This window comes from Crotalus tigris, unplaced genomic scaffold (genome assembly GCF_016545835.1).
Source record: "Crotalus tigris isolate CLP2741 ecotype Arizona unplaced genomic scaffold, ASM1654583v1 scf7180000019818.546109, whole genome shotgun sequence".
In the NCBI taxonomy this organism is placed as follows: Eukaryota; Metazoa; Chordata; class Lepidosauria; order Squamata; family Viperidae; genus Crotalus; species Crotalus tigris.
The window spans coordinates 397,757-413,398 of NW_024097727.1; the positions used below are offsets into that span (position 1 = coordinate 397,757).

Below are 15,642 nucleotides of genomic sequence, written 5' to 3' on the forward strand. Positions count from 1 at the left end.
AAAGCCTCCAGTGATGGAGCTCCCACAACTTCTGGTGGCAAGCTGTTCCACTGGTTAATTGTCCTCACTGTTAGGAAGTTTCTCCTTCATTCCAGGTTGCTTCTCTCTTTGGTCAGTTTCTAACCATTGTTTCCTGTCCTTCTCTCTGGAGCTTCTGTGAATAATGTGGCCCCCTCCTCTTCTTTGTGGCAGCCCCTCAGATTCTGGGATGCTGCTATCCTGTCTCCCCTATTTCTTCTTTTCTTTAGACTGGCCAAACCCAAGTCCTCCAGCCGTTCTTCCTATGTTTTAGTCTCCAGGTCTTGGATCATCTTAGTTGCTCTTCTCTGAACTTTTTCCAAAGTCTCAACATGTTTTTTGTGATACGGTGACCAAAATTGGTTGCAGTATTCTAGGTGTGGCCTCCCTAGGGTTTTATAAAGCGGTACTAATACTTCATGTAATCTTGATAGGACAATCATTTTTGAACCAAGGCTAACTTAACAGAACGGGTCCAAAAAGTGGGACCCATAACTCCCATGGAATTGAAATTTGGCAAATTTTATAAAACATTCTATGACATAAAATTATTGTAAGGCATTTTACGACAATAGAAAATGGTCCCCCTGGCCTAATTGGGGGGGGGGGCTGATGGAGGGAGGAGGGTGCGTGTGAGCAGGAGGGCCACCTTCTCCCTGAGTCTCATGTGCTTCGAGCTGGAGCTTTGCCAGCTGCTGGTCTCTGTGACTTTGGTTTCTCCCCTCTCTCCTCCTAGGCCAAAAAATACGCGATGGAGCAGAGCATCAAAAGCGTCTTGGTGAAGCAGACGATTGCCCACCAGCAGCAGCAGCTCACCAACCTCCAGGTGAGGCCCTGCCAGGATGCCCTTGCTTGCCTTTGACATGCCCTCCCCTCCCCCTCCCCTCCCCCCTCCCCAGGGCAGCCCCTTATGCACTTAGAGCCACTGCCAATCCTGAGATCTGCCTGGAGTGCTGCCTTCGGCCTGCCATGACGTCCAGGCCTAGACACTGCCGCCTGCGGAGGGAAGCTTAGCTGCTTGGAGAGAGAGGGGGGGGAAAGTGTGTGTGTGTGTGTGAGTGTGAGAGAGAGAGAGAGAGAGAGAGAGAGAGAGAGAGAGAGAGGCTGGCGTGGGAGGCAGCAGTCGGCCTCACAGGCAGGGAGGGTCAGGGAGGGTCTGTGGTCTTGCAGGGCAGCGGGAGGGGGGCTGGTAGCTGCTGTCTGAGCCCCTCTTCCTGAGGAGTTACAGGGTGGGGCGGCTTGGGGCAGCTCTGGCTGCTGCGGGTGTATGTGTGTGGGGGGCTGTCCCTATAGCTAGTTGTCTGCTGAGGGCTAAAGACTGTCCTGGACCTCCCTGCTTCGGCTGCCCAGGGTCGGCCGGGGGTGTTCAGTGAGGAGGAGGAGGAGGAGGAGGAGGCAGTAGGCAGGCAGGCGAGGCCTCTTTCTCCCACTTGAGTTTTGACAAACCCCGTGGTGTGCTCAGCTCCCACAGACTGAACTCTGTCTTTACTGTCTTTCAGATGGCAGCAGTGACAATGGGCTTTGGAGATCCTCTCTCACCTTTGCAATCGGTCAATAGACACATTCACTTCTTCTGGGCACTTGGTCTTAGTCAGGGCCTAGCCTGGGGGAGGACGTAGCTGTGGCCTCCCTCTCCCGCCAATCCCCTGCTCTGGATATTACCCCCCCCCCATCAGCCAAGGCCAAGTATAAGCTCCCCAGTGGAAGACCTTGAGCTGGGGGCAGCTGGGATCCCTGGAGGTACTGGCCAGAGAGACAGAGAGAGAAAGAGAGAGAGAGAATGAGAGAAAGGAAGGAAGCATTAGTCTCAAGCAGCGGGAGAACTACCTTTCTAGGGATGCTGAGGTCCTGGCCTCAAAGTAACTGCCAAGGTAACTCACCAGAGGGCCAGCTTGAAATGCTAGAGGCTGGTGGCCAGTGGCTGGGGCTCGGCCAGCTCTCCCAGACAAGTGGAAGGGTGCTAGGAAGGGGATGCTGGCTGGTACTGGGGCAGAAAGATGGTGGCCGTGGGGCCTAGCTGCCAGGGCACAGGTTGCTTGCTTTTACAGCCTTGGCACGGGCCAGCATACGAAGGCAAGCCAGCAAGCGGCAGGCCAAGCCTTCTCCTGGAGAGACAGGTGCTCCTTCCTTCCGCCTGAATGCCAGCCACGTGGCGCACCTGGGCAGGAGCCAGAGGTCTGCCTTAATGTGGTGGTGGATCTTGCGGAGGGCCCCAGCTCCTGCTGTGTATCAGGCAGACAGGTTGGCCTAGACTGATCCTCTTGGAGCTGTTGAAGAGTCCGGCTCAACGGAGCTGCCTCTGGGGTTAGACCACCCAGGTACTCTGAGCTGGGACCAGAAGGACGGGCTTAGCTTAGTTTCTGTGGGGCAGGTGGAAGGGAAGCAGAACTGGGTGCCCACCTCAGAACAGCCGCTCAGTCTGGTTCTGGTTCTGGGATGCTCGATGGGCAGCCAGATTGCTGGGTCGGGGGGGGGGGGAAAGCAGGTAGCCCAAGTAGCCAGGCAGCCCCCATGGGCTTCATTCTAGATGCCCGTTTCCCCTCTCCCTAACTCTTTGCTCTGCTGGCTCCTGAACGCTGGGAGTGCGTGCCCTTCGTTGAGTTTGTCCAGTGGCGCTGGCTGTCCTGATGTGCAGCAGAGAGCCTCTGCCTGCAGAGAGCCCCTCATCTCTCTGGGGAGGAATGAGACACACACACACACACACACACACACACACACCGACTTGTTTGGAAGGGAAGCTGAGATCGGAGGCTTGGCCTGGCATCTGCCCAACGCAGTTCTCTCCAGGGTTGGGGAGGGATTGAGTGGCAGGCGTGCCCCAGAGAAGGAGTAGGGAGAACTGAGGTTTCCTAGCCTTATAGCTCCCCCCCCCTGCAGTCATGAGAAGTGTTGAGGGCCTGCTGCAAAGCCCCCAAGGTGCTCTTGGCTCTTATGGACAGCCAGCCAGTGTCCCCAGCTTCTGAGGAGGACAGGAGTAGCCTTGGTTTTTTCTTCCAGCTCCAGCTGCTTGTCCTGGGCCCGGCTGTGCTGCCAGGCAGGGGAGCCGCTGCCCGGCCACTGAACCATAGTGGTGAATCTGGGTTGTAGCTTGGCTAGACTTTTGGCAGAAGAAATACGTCAGCGTGGACCTCCTGCTACTGTACATCCTTGGGACAGTGTCAGACGGTTCCTTGCCCCAGCTGGCCTGGCAGTGGGAGAAAGGTGTTGGCATTGTGGCCGTTGTTGGTTCCCAGAGGCGCCTGCCGAGAGGGAGAGGCAGCGTCCTGGGGTGGGGGGTATTTCAGGGGAAGACAGAGAGGAGGTGCCCAATCTGGATCTCTTGCTGTGTGGGGGCAGAATCGTGGGGAAGGGCCCTTTTGGGTGGCAGAGGGAGGGCAAAGGTGGGCTGGGCTAGTTCCCCCTCGGGGAGCCTCCTGCTGCTCCTGGGGAGGGGGGCACGGGAGAGCTGCTGGGCCTGAGCTTCCCTCCTGCTCTGACCAGCCAGACCTTCTCTCCGATACAGATGGCAGCGCAGCGGCAACGGGCCCTGGCCATCATGTGCCGGGTCTACGTGGGCTCCATTTACTATGAGCTGGGAGAGGACACCATACGGCAGGCCTTTGCCCCCTTTGGGCCCATCAAGAGTATCGACATGTCCTGGGATTCCGTGACCATGAAGCATAAGGTGAGGGGGACTGGGACTTGGGGGGGGCTGTGGGGTGGGAGGAGTGCATGAGCGTGCTTTAAGCCCCCTTTTCTGCTCGGCCAGGGCTTTGCTTTTGTGGAATATGAGGTCCCTGAAGCTGCTCAGCTGGCCCTGGAGCAGATGAACTCAGTGATGCTCGGAGGGCGGAACATCAAGGTACGTGAGGCCGGCTGGGGGGAGGCTTGGGGGCAGCAGTGTCTCTGCGTCCGGTAAAAGGGGAGAGCCGTGCCACCTGCCTGCCCCAGGGCCTACCAGCAGGGCTGAGGTTTCTGCAGGGGTGCATCCGGAGCTTCTTTAGAAACAGGCCAAGGGCTTTGCCCAAGGCCATCCGGGACCCCTGAACGGCAAAGGCTTCTCCTCCCCATAGTGGTGGACGGCTGGTCTGCCTGCCTGCCTGGCGCTTGCAACTCATTTCGTGGCAAGGAACCTTGAGAAGGGGTTACAAAGCCAGGTTAACGAAACTTCCTTGCTGTATTCCCGTGACGCGGTGGGCCAAGTGGCAAAAACAAATCGGAACTCAGTGCAGTGACTGGCTTAACGCAAGAGTCTAAGCGCAGGCCAGGTTCCCCTGCTCCCTCCTCTGGCATGCCAGGGTTAGTGAGATGGAGGGGCTGGGCTGGGAACGAGGAGGTCCAGGTTCACCTTGCTGGCCACTGACACGTCCTCTTCCCAACCTACCCCACGGGGTTGCCTTGGGAATAAAATTGGCGGCAAGAAAAAAAGACAGGGTGTAGGCCTAATGAGTAACTCTGGATGTGGGAACATTTGTTAACCCATAGTTTGCTGAATCACGGTTTATAGAATGATAGGCTTGTAGAACAGGCTACTGTCCCCCTCCCCTTTTAGCTGAGCATGTTGGCTAGGCCAAGTGCCCCCGTGGCAGGAGGTTGAGAAGGTGGTGCTCTAGGGGCCTGGCGCTGCCCAGAGGCCCTCACGGATTGTCTTCCTGCAGGTGGGGAGGCCCAGCAACATTGGCCAAGCGCAGCCCATCATCGACCAGCTGGCGGAGGAGGCTCGAGCCTTCAACCGCATTTACGTGGCGTCGGTGCACCAGGATCTTTCTGACGACGACATCAAGAGTGTCTTTGAGGCCTTTGGGAAGATCAAGTCCTGCACGCTGGCCCGGGATCCTACCACGGGGAAGCACAAGGGCTACGGCTTCATCGGTAAGCCCTGGGGCCAGCTGCCCCACTGCTGGGGGCCCAGAGCCGGCGCTCAGTTCTCCATGTTGCTCTTTCTGCCCGTTCAGAATACGAGAAAGCCCAGTCCTCGCAGGACGCCGTCTCTTCCATGAACCTCTTTGACCTGGGGGGTCAGTATCTCCGTGTGGGCAAAGCGGTCACCCCGCCCATGCCTCTGCTGACCCCGGCCACCCCGGGAGGCCTGCCCCCTGCAGCAGCCGTAGCCGCAGCTGCTGCCACGGCAAAAATCACCGCTCAGGTAAGAAGCAAGACCCGGGGAGCGGAGTTGGGGGGGAGGGCTTGATCCAAGGGGAGGCGGTAGCCCTCGCGGACAGATTGCCCTTCCTGCCATGCCCCTCTCCTTGACCAGCAGTAGCACCAGTCCCACATCTGAGGGCAGAGAGCAGCCTACATCCCCTTCCCTCTGCAAGCTCCGGCAGGCTTCCACCCTCCGCATCAGGGAGCGGGAGGGGACCGGAGGCTCAGCTTGTGTAGCTGCTCTGCAGGCTCCTGTGTGGAGCGCCTGTCCCTCCTCCCTCTGCTGCCCCGGCTCGAGCCTGGCTAGTGTCTCAGGGACTGGGCAACGAAACCATCAGGCAGGCAAAGGCGAATACTGGCCTGAGAGGCCCCTCCCGCTCTGGTGGGCCCAGGGAAGCCGATGGCTGTTTACCGCCAGAGGACGAGCCCCCAGCACGGCCTCCGCCACACCAGCGGGGCTTCTCCCTGGGGGGGCTCCCATCTGTGGGCTTCCTCGGGTGCGACCTTGGGGTGCAGAAGGAGCCCCATGGCTGCAGGAGCCATAGCAGAGCTGGCTTTTCTCTTGTAGGAAGCCGTGGCAGGGGTGGCGGGTGCCGCCGTCCTTAGCACATTAGCCACCCCTGGACTGGTGACCCCAGCCCTGACCCTAGCGCAGCCCCTGGGGGCCTTACCGCAGGCTGTGATGGCAGCTCAGGCACCAGGAGTCATCACGGGTGAGTGGCCTGGCAGCTGGAATGTCTGAGTTCCCGTGGTTATCCCCTCCCCCTTGCGCAATTACCTGATTGCCTTTTGGGTGTTCAGCAACAGAGCTGCATTGATGGCCATTTGCAGAGTGCTGTGGTCACATGACTGTGCATTTTACGAGAGTTTTGCCCGCTTCCGGTTTTCAGCAAAATTGCATCACAGTGAGCGATAGATTTGTTTCATAACTGCTTCAAAAAGTCATAAAAATCAGGTCGATGATGTGACTGACCCGTTTTACGATTTATGACTGTTAACAGGCAGGCTCCATTACAGTTGTGGCTGGAGGATCACTTGTCTTTCCTTCCTTTCTGTGAAGCGGAAGGACAGAGAGAGTCACCTGAGCCTTGGGGGGGGGGTATTGAGCTTCTTCCTGAGAATTTTCACTTCTTGTTGATACAACTGTCTGCCATAGATGCGGTTGGCTGCTGTGGATGTTGTGAGTTGAGAGACTGCCCGTTTCTCTAAATTTGGGTTGATTGTGCGTATTGATCTGGTGGGATTACCATCCTTGCTTGAGATGCCGTGGATAAAATTCTGTTTAGCTTTGGGAGTGGAGCATGAGGGCACATGGGTGACTAGTCCTTTTCACGTGTGTGTTTTTCCTCCAGGTGTCACGCCAGCTCGCCCACCTATTCCTGTCACTATTCCCCAGGTGGGTGTGGTGAACCCCATCTTGGCCAGTCCCCCAACGCTAGGCCTATTAGAGGCCAAGAAGGAAAAGGAGGAGGAGGAGGTTTTCCAGGAATCTGAAAGGCCAGAGATGCTCAGTGAACAGGAGCACATGAGCATCTCTGGCAGCAGCGCCCGCCACATGGTGATGCAGAAGCTTCTCCGGAAACAAGAGGTGAGTCCTCCAGCAGTGCCAGTGGAAGGGCTGCCTGGGATTGGCCTCCAAACTAAGCCAGTCATGGAAGAGCGGTGGACCACCTCCCATCTCGGTGATGGAGGGAACAAAACAAGGCTGGGCGGAAGGCGACTCCCTTGAACGCCTCGAGTCCTGGGAGGTGACCTTTCCCTGCTTTTTTCTTCACCACAGTCAACAGTGATGGTTTTGCGGAACATGGTGGACCCCAAGGACATTGATGATGACTTGGAAGGAGAAGTAACAGAGGAATGTGGCAAATTTGGGGCTGTTAACCGAGTCATCATCTATCAAGAGAAGCAGGGTGAGGAAGAAGACGCCGAGATCATCGTCAAGATCTTTGTGGAATTCTCCATGGCCTCAGAGACTCATAAAGCCATCCAAGCACTGAACGGGCGCTGGTTTGCGGGCAGGAAGGTTGTGGCTGAAGTGTATGACCAGGAGAGATTTGATAATAGCGACCTCTCTGCATGAACTCTTTCACAAAGAGACTTCTCTTTCATTTTTCTCAATGACTCCCTTTCCCCGTGTTTTCCGGAATATTTTTGGACCAGCATTATCCTGTGTTGTACACGTAGTTGTTGGTAAAGATGCCAGGAAGAAAATCCTTCTGTTGTCCGTTGTACGTGTGAGAGCATTACCTCCACAGTGGCAAAATGGGAATGCAGGTTGGGACAGGTAGCCATTCCCAGGCAATTTATTTATTAGGCACCAGATCCCAAACAGTAAGTTTGGTGGTGTTGCTGCATTTTCACTTCAGACTAAAATTGACCTCCTTGTCAATTCCAACAAATTGAAAAACACCAGTTTTTAACAAGAAAACCAGTACATTAGTCTTTGCTTAACGTCTCTTCCACACTAAAGGTTTGCCCTGTCCCCCGTCCACCCCTAGGGGAGCAGTGCTCCTTTCCATTTCTTAGCCGAGGGAGCCAGCCTTATCCAAAGACATTTCCGTGGTCATGCAGCGAGCACGACTGTACGTCAAGACACGGAATGTGGTTATCTTCCCACCAAAGTAGTACCTATTTACCTACTCACATTTGCATACATTTGAGCTGCTAGGTAAGCAGGCACTGGGGCCAGGAACGGAAGCTTGCCCTGTCATGCAGCACTTGGATCTTGAACCCAGGCTGTCTGCTCTCCAGCTGACAAGCTCCAGGAGCTACCCTACTCTTCTTTCCCGCTACATAAAACAATGAGAGCCTCCAGCCATGTTTGGTCCAGAATCCCATTTCCTGCAAGGGCTGGCCTGGAAGGGGAGGAAGTGGAAGTGGGGAAGCCCAGAAGCAGGACAGACCATCTTCCTTGTGAGGGAATACGCCTGCCCTAGTAGGTAATGGTCCCTCTGGGGTCCCCCGTGGTTAGGTCTCGGAAGACCCTAGGTAAGGCGGGCCCCTGGAGGGAAAGAAGGCTGCTTGCGCTGGAGGAAGGGAAGCCCCCACCCCCTCAGGAGATTCAGCCCACCGGGCTAGTCTTCTGGGCTGGCTCGGGTGTGTGTGTGTGTGTGTGTGTATACGTCCCCATTGTGTTGGGAGGTAGATCTAGGGGCCTGCGGGGGGGGGGCTCTGGTCTCTTGGGCCCCCTCCCCCGCCGCTGCACCATTCAGGGAGGCCTGGCTGGGAGAGCCCAGGGCGGGCGTGGACGGAGGCGGACAGCATCCAGCTGCAGTTTCCAGCCGCCCAGGGCTCACCATCCCGGAGCCAGAGCAGGAGCAGCGCCCGCCTTTGCACGGGTCCCTCTTGGCCGCCCCCGGACCCGCAGCCCTGCTCCCTCTATCTCGCCCTCGGCCGCTTCCCAGCTGGACTACTGCCGTGCGCTCCGCGCGGGGCCGCCCTCCGAGATCCTGTCGGGATTGCGCCGGCCGCTTGCGGGGCCGCCCCTCTCGGGGGTATCTTCCGCCCCACGGCATTGGCGGCGGCGGGGCCCAGGGCCGGAGAGCTCCTTCCGCTGCTGCCTGGACCGGAGCGGCCTCCGGGGTCCCGCCGCCCGCTTCTTGCCGGCCCGGCGGAGGGGGGCGGGGCGGGGAGTCGCTTCGGGCCGCAGGGAGAGACGGGGAAGGAGCGGCCCCTCCCCGGAGCCTGCGCAGACGGCGGGACGCGCTAGGACGCGCGGTCTCTGGTTCCGGCCGGGCGCTCTGGGCGCTGTAGTCCTCCGCGGCGGGGCGGCGCCGTCCCAGAGTGCCTCGCGGTGGATGGCGAGGAGGAGGAGGAGGAGGAGTCCCCCTGCCGCCGGGATGCCGCGCCGCCGGCTCGGCCGCTGAGCCCGAGCGGCCCGTGCCCCCGCCTCCCCCGCCCGGCCCGGCGCCGAGGATGCTGCGCTGCATGCCGCCGCTGTGGCGCTGCAACCGGCAGGTGGAGACGCTGGACCGGCGGCACTGCTCGCTGCAGGCCGTGCCCGACGACGTCTACCGCTACAGCCGCTCGCTGGAGGAGCTGCTTCTCGACGCCAACCAGCTCCGCGAGCTGCCCAAGGTGGGCCCGCCGGGCTCTCGGGCGGGGGGTCGCCGTCCTCGCTGACGTCGCGCGGGGAGAGACCCCCGCCGCGCCCCTCCCCCTCCCACCCACCCCCTGGCTGGGCCCGCCGTGCACCTGTCGCTGGGAGGGAAGCGACGGCCCCCCGCGCGCCTCGCCCCCGTCCCTCCCCCAGCTGGGCCCCTCTTGGGCCGCCCCTCCCCCTCCCCCCGCTGAGCTCCCCCCACCCTCCCCCTGGCCGGGCCCACTCCCCCCCCCTGAGCTCCCCCTGGCCGAGCCCCCTCCTCCCCCTCCCTCCCCGCTGAGCTCCCCCCTGGCCGAGCCCCCTCCTCCCCCTCCCTCCCCGCTGAGCTTCTCTTGGCCGAGCCCCCTCCCCATCCCCCCCGAGCTCCCCCCTGGCCGAGCCCCCCTCCTCCCCGCCCCCCGCTGAGCTACGCCCCTGGCCGAACCCAGGAGCGGCCGTGGCCTCCCTGTTTGGCTGACCGGCCTCACTCAGATTTCCTTATCCACGGGCTGCTCCTGACCAGACTGTGCCCGAAGTGGACTTCCTGCCGGTAGGGAGCCCGCCAAAGGCCTGTCGGGTCCAGCCTGGGAGGCCCCCGCCTGGGCACTTTCCCTGTCTGACTCTGTGGGGGGGGGGGAGGCTGAACTGGGTACCCACAGAGTGACGCCTGGTGTGGGAAAATCACAAGCTGGGTGTGCAGAAGGAGTAAATGGCAGCAATTAGAATAAAATGAGTTCTTTATTGCCCAAGTGTGATTGGACACACAAGGAATTTGCCTTCTGTGTACATAAAAGTTACAAGTGATAAATCAACATATGAAAGACATAAAATATAGAAACGCTGCACCTGGGTGAAGCCCCAAGGAGAGAAAGAGGAAAGTGAATGAGGATGTCTGGTCTTGTGGACGGAGCTGATGAATACAGGCAGCGTAACTCAGGTCTTTTTTTATGAAAGAGGCAAAGTATATCTTCTAATTTTTTGATGGGCAGGTCTCCAAGTAAGAATCAGTAAGCGGGTGACAGTTGTGCATTGTTTCCTTCCAGGGAGTGGTGATAATGGGAGAAGCAGAGAAAGGGCCACATCCAGGGCATTGGGTTCTGAGTGCCTGAGAGTCAGGGGAGAAATGGGTGGATGAGACGGGACAGGGCGGGCAGCGACTGGGCTGTTCAGAGACACCGAAATGAATGGGAATGGGTGATCGGTGAGGACTTGCTTAGAAAAAGTATGTTTCAAATGTAAGGCTTAAGCATAAGACTTCATCCAATTTCTAAGGTGGCCCAACTCCATTGCAACTTGGCTGCCACTCTGGGTGGGGTGCAGGATTGAAAACTTATGTGTAAACTTGTGAAAGCTGTGAAAGTAAAGGCAGATTTGATTTGATGCGGAACGTTTCAGAGTGTCAGGGCCAGAATGAGACATTCTAAATGTGGAGCAGACCGTTTCTTAGTAGTGGCAAGAGTGGATCTTGAGGGAAAAATTTAAACACAAAAAAAGTGAAACAACTTTCCCGTGGCTGATGCCATTTTCACATATTTGGCCATGCATGGCCAGGCCGTCTCAATGCCCTTTTGTCCTGCTCACCCACTTTTGCATGCAGCCCGCTTTCTTCCCATTGTCTGCAATTTCTTTTTGTGGTCTCCATGGCCGAAGGAGCCTTCCCTCATGGGTGGAAGATATGCTAATGTGAAATACAAAAAAGAAAGCATGGTGAAATAAAGATGCGGGGCTCTAAACAAGGGGGGAACATATGAATAACAGAAATCATCTGCACGTTGAGAGAAAAAGTTGCAAAGGATACAGTGAAAGAGAGCAAGGAACAAAAGAGGCAAAGCAGTGCAGTGGTGGCTTTGGTGGAAAGAACGAGGGAAGGAACCTCCAGACTGGAGTAGAAGTGAAATGATTTGGGATGAGTGGAAGGGGAGAGGAGCTCAAGAGGATTTCAGAGATTTAGAACAGAATAGAACAGCTGAAAGGGACTCTGGAGGTCTTCTAGTCCAGCCCTCCCCCCCCCCGCTCAAGCAGGAGAGAAGCAGAACATCCAGATTCAGCCAGTTTCATTCCATACAGTATTAACCTTGCGAACTCTCAAGCTTCCTCCTTCCATTGTATATTCAAGATGGACAATATTTAATATTTATTTGCTATGTATATGTAGGGATGTTGTTCATAGTATGTTTAGGTGTGTGTCATGTATGTATTTCATTTTGAGAGCGGGCAACTAAATTTCACTTTTGATGTGTGCCATTGTGCCCACAGTATAAAAATGACAATAAAGGTTATCTTATTTTATCTTATCTTATCTACGTCTCTGACACGTGATTGCCTAGTTTTTTCTTTAAAATCTCCAGTGATGGAGCGCCCACAATTTCTGGGGGCAAGCTTTTTCCAGTGGTTGGTTGTCCTCTCTCCCTATCAGGAAGTTTCTCCTTAATTCCAGGTTGCTTCTCTCCTTGGTCAGTTTCCATCTGTTGTTTCTCGTCCTTCCCTAGAGGGATCGAGACCAGCGCCAGGCGTGCCAGGGTCCAAGAAAAGATGGGGCAGTCCTAATGGCTGGGAAGCTCTTGTGAAACAATATTGGCTGCAGTTGTAGCGGGCAGAGCTGAGAAGTAGATGAGATGGACTCAAGGAGTGGATGTGTGGGGGAAGATGGCGCCTGTGCCTGGTGACTGGAAGGATGGGGTTATGGTGCCACCGTAGCAAGAGTGAACACAAGAACCGTGGGAGTGTGTCCTTGGGAGTTGGTGCTTGGCAGGGTTTTCATCGGAAAAGGGCGAGACCTGTCAGTGGGCAAAGTCAGGAGAGGCAGTTTTTCTGTGTCCTTCCTTCAAGTTAGTCATCAGGCAGGAGGAGTCTGAGGCAGCAGCTAAAGCGGCTACGTTGGGGGGCCTTAGCAGGAGCATCGAATCCAGATTGGGAGGCGTAATTATTTCCTGAACTCTGTCCTCCCAGACCCCTGTGGAGTCCCGCATCCAATTCTGGGGGCCCCAAGTCCAAGAGCCCAGGGGCCGAATGGAGCCAGGCCAGAGAGGGCCGGCAAGGGGCTGAAAGGGGAGCGCTGTCAGGAAAGAGTTAAGGTGCTGGTTCTTTGAAGCCTCCAGAGGAGAAGGGAGGACAGCTGCTCCCCCAGAGCTGGCCAGAAGTGTGGGTGTGGGGGGAGGAGAAGCTGCAAGGAAGGAGGATCCGGTTAAACATCAGGAGGAGCCTCAGCATGGCATGGGATGTCAGTCAGGGGAACAGACTGCCACAGGAAAGGAGCTCTTTTACTAGAGGTCTTTAAAGAGATATTATTATCAGAGAAGCTCTCCTGGGCCGAGTAGGATGCAGGATGTTGGAGTAGATACGGCTGTGGTTTTAGGATTCCTACAATGTACTGTCCAGACTTAAGTCTGCTTTGACCGATGCAGAATAGAAACGACAATATCTTTTGATCTTGATATTCTGGTTCTGTTGCTGCAGTCTAGGGTGGCAATTGCTTTTTTTGCAATTGCATTGCATTGTTAGCCCATGTATCCTGGCATCCTGCTGCGCTTCCCATCATGGCAAGTTGGGGGGGGGGCAAATTGTTCCTGGGAGGGACAAGTGACAGATGCGGGCCAAGAATGTATAATCCCAGCAGGTCACCCAAGGCAAGAAGAAGGGCCCTCTGGCTGCCCAGCTAAAGCAAGCCCAGGCCCTTATATTGAGCAGCAGCGACACAGGAAGACGACCACAACAGCAGCGAAGGCACCCTGCATATTGAGTGGCAGAGGAGGGAGGCAGGGGCCAACTACTCCTGAAGAAAAAAAGAAACACCGAAGAAGAAATAAACAATTGGCAACTTGCAGGTCAGATAGAACTTGGAGAGCTGCTGAGGATCTTTCAGGATGCAGGCAGCCCTCAAGTTATAACCCTGAGGGAGAAGCTTGCCTATTAGGGTCGTAAGTCAGTACTTTGTAAAATGAATGGGACTCATTTTTATGACTTTTTTTTTACACTGCGCTCATTTAACTAATCAATCGGTCATTAAATGAAGGAAGATTGGGCTTGCTGTTTGCTTTCATTTGCTAAATGACCTTCACCGCCATTAAATGAACTGAGAGGCTGGAGAATTTGCCAGGCTCCCCAATGGAGCCTCTGGAGGGAAGGTGCGCTAGGCGTGGGACGCTGTGAAAGGGGAAGTGTCAGGGCAGGTGCGCTCCTTGGGATTGGAGACTGGAGTGCCAAAGTTAGAGATGCTAAAGAGGAAGCTGTAAAACCAACATGAAGCCAGAGAACAGCAACTTACCACTTTCTCTCTATCCGTTGCTTTCTGGGTAACTCAGTCTCCCAGAAAAGAAAATGGGGCTTATACGATTTAGATATCGCCAAATGAAATACACGCAGACACCAAGCGGACTGTGCTATAATGAAGCGAAAGAGCTCAGTTATTTCTCAGTTAAAGAGCTCAGATCGCAGTTAAAGGAGCAGCCAGAGGTTTACCGTGAAAGACATCAAAAATTGCTTGTGCACAAGTTCCAAGTCAAGCTAAAGCGGAAGTTTCTGTCAAATGCTCTTGGACATATACTTACCGTTGTTTTCAAGGAGAAAGTCCTGAACCTCATTGATAGGGAACCAGAGAAATTGTGGAATGAATTTAAGTTCAGAATGAATGTGAAGAGACTGTCAAAGACTAACAAAGAAACAAAGAAGAAAGCAAAGTGGAAGTCAGGAAAAACAATGGAAATTGGCCAGAAGAGAGAGACCAACCCTCCAAAAGTTGAGAGATGAAAGCCAGAAAGACAAAGATCTCAAGAAGAAATTTAACAAAGAATTTCACAGAGTTGTTAAAACAAATATGGACTGCTACAGTGACATCTGTAAAAAAGACTGTAAAAAAGACACAGAAAGACAAGGAAGTTTTCCAAAAGAACTTCGATCTTCGAAGGAGGTTCCAGCTCCAAGTACATTTGTTAATAGATGCTAATAGGCAGTATCAGATTTAAAGAACATCGAACAGGGCTAGAAGGAGTGTATTCAAATTTTGTGTAGCACACATCTCAACATCTGAAATATTTTGCAAAGTATTCCCTTCTTACAAGAGCCCCTGAACGATGAAGTTAGATTAGCAGTCTGGTAATTACGAAGTTAGATGACTACAAAAATTATGGAATATCCTTAGAAATAACACAAGTAACAGAAGGAGAATATGGGCATATTCTAGCCTGTGTCACCCTGTGGCATGTGCTCAGAAGCAGCTCATTGCCTCAAGAAACTCCCATAGAAGGCGAGAAACCACGATCCAGTATAGAAGGCTCCAGGTCAGCAAAAGAATAACACAGAAGATGGAGTAACAGGGTGGGAAGAGACGTTGGATGTCTTCCAGCCCCCTGCTTGAGCAGGAGACCCTATGCTACTGTGGACAAATGATTGTCCAGCCTCTTCTGGAGAGTCTTCTGGGATGGAGCGTGTGGTGGAGGCGAGCCATTCCACTGACGGATTGTTTTCACTGTCAGGAAATGTCTCCTTAGTTCTTGGCTCTCTGATGATCTCCTAGCCGTTACTTCTTGTCCTGTTGACAGGAGCCTCTCTTCTCTGGGACAGCCCACAAGTGCTGGAAGACATCTGTCCCGTCACCCCTAATCCTTCTGTTTGAGAGGTTAGACCAGGGGTAGGCAACCTTGGCTCTTTTATGACTCATGGACTTCAACTTCCAGAATTCCTGAGCCAGCCGGTTCAAAAGAGCCAAGGTTGCCTACCCCTGGGTTAGACATACATAGTTCCCTTAACTGTTCATCGTACAGTTTAGCCCCCAGATTCCTCTTTCTCTTTCTTCCTCTTCCCTCCCTCTTTCTACGGCCTCTTTTTTCCATCGTGGTGATCAGAAACGAATGCCATATTCCAAGTGTGGCTTCACTCGTGCAGCACAGAGAAGGGTGCTATCTATCATCAGTTCCTGCAATCTTGATGCTCAGGACGGCGTTGGCTTTTTTGGGCAGCTACAGCCACCCTGCTGTTAAGCCAGGTGGCCCACCAGGAGACCCAGATCCTTCTCAGTGCTAATGCTGATAGACTGGGGGCCGCCTCTGCTATGCCTGTGCCTTTGGCTTTTGCTGCCTAGGCGCAGGACCTTACTTTCCTCATCACTGAGCTGCATCACGTTAGATAGGGCTCACTGCTCAAGTCGGTCTAGATCCTGAGTCTGTCTTCTAAAGCAGGTGTGACCAAGCACGTGGCCTTGGACAGCTAGTCATGCAGCCCTACAAGACTGTAAACTTGGAGCATTATTATGTGATTTTATGTTATAAAACGATATTATATATATTATGTATATGGCTTAAGATAATTCCCCTTCGTTTAAATCAGTGATTCTCAACCTTTCTAATGCCATGACCCCATAATACAGTTCCCCATGTTGTGGTGACCCCCAAGTGGGTGTGGCCACCAATAAGAGGGAGTAGGAC

At 54.8% G+C, this 15,642-nt stretch overlaps 2 protein-coding genes across 8 annotated transcripts in view; both read left to right on the plus strand.

Moving 5' to 3' along the window:
• The window catches only part of PUF60 (poly(U) binding splicing factor 60), a 12,559-nt gene extending 5,204 nt beyond the window's left edge, over window positions 1–7,355 (plus strand). Inside the window, exons 3-11 of one of the 2 annotated variants that reach the window (XM_039364614.1) lie at window positions 755–844; window positions 1,518–1,568; window positions 3,521–3,682; window positions 3,767–3,859; window positions 4,656–4,869; window positions 4,953–5,143; window positions 5,711–5,855; window positions 6,495–6,730; window positions 6,923–7,355. In XM_039364614.1, the coding sequence (XP_039220548.1) occupies window positions 755–844; window positions 1,518–1,568; window positions 3,521–3,682; window positions 3,767–3,859; window positions 4,656–4,869; window positions 4,953–5,143; window positions 5,711–5,855; window positions 6,495–6,730; window positions 6,923–7,222 (1,482 nt within the window). In that variant the 3' untranslated portion in view covers window positions 7,223–7,355. The remainder of the gene's footprint in view (window positions 1–754; window positions 845–1,517; window positions 1,569–3,520; window positions 3,683–3,766; window positions 3,860–4,655; window positions 4,870–4,952; window positions 5,144–5,710; window positions 5,856–6,494; window positions 6,731–6,922) is intronic. The other variant, XM_039364615.1, reaches the window with a different exon arrangement.
• Window positions 7,356–8,887: 1,532 nt separating this feature from the next.
• Window positions 8,888–15,642, plus strand: part of SCRIB (scribble planar cell polarity protein) — a 36,917-nt gene continuing 30,162 nt past the window's right edge. For 3 of the 6 annotated variants that reach the window (XM_039364621.1, XM_039364620.1, XM_039364623.1), the window contains exon 1: window positions 8,889–9,219. In XM_039364621.1, the coding sequence (XP_039220555.1) occupies window positions 9,058–9,219 (162 nt within the window). In that variant the 5' untranslated portion in view covers window positions 8,889–9,057. Of the gene's footprint in view, window positions 9,220–15,642 lie in introns of all 6 variants that reach the window. The other 3 variants (XM_039364619.1, XM_039364622.1, XM_039364624.1) reach the window with 3 other exon arrangements.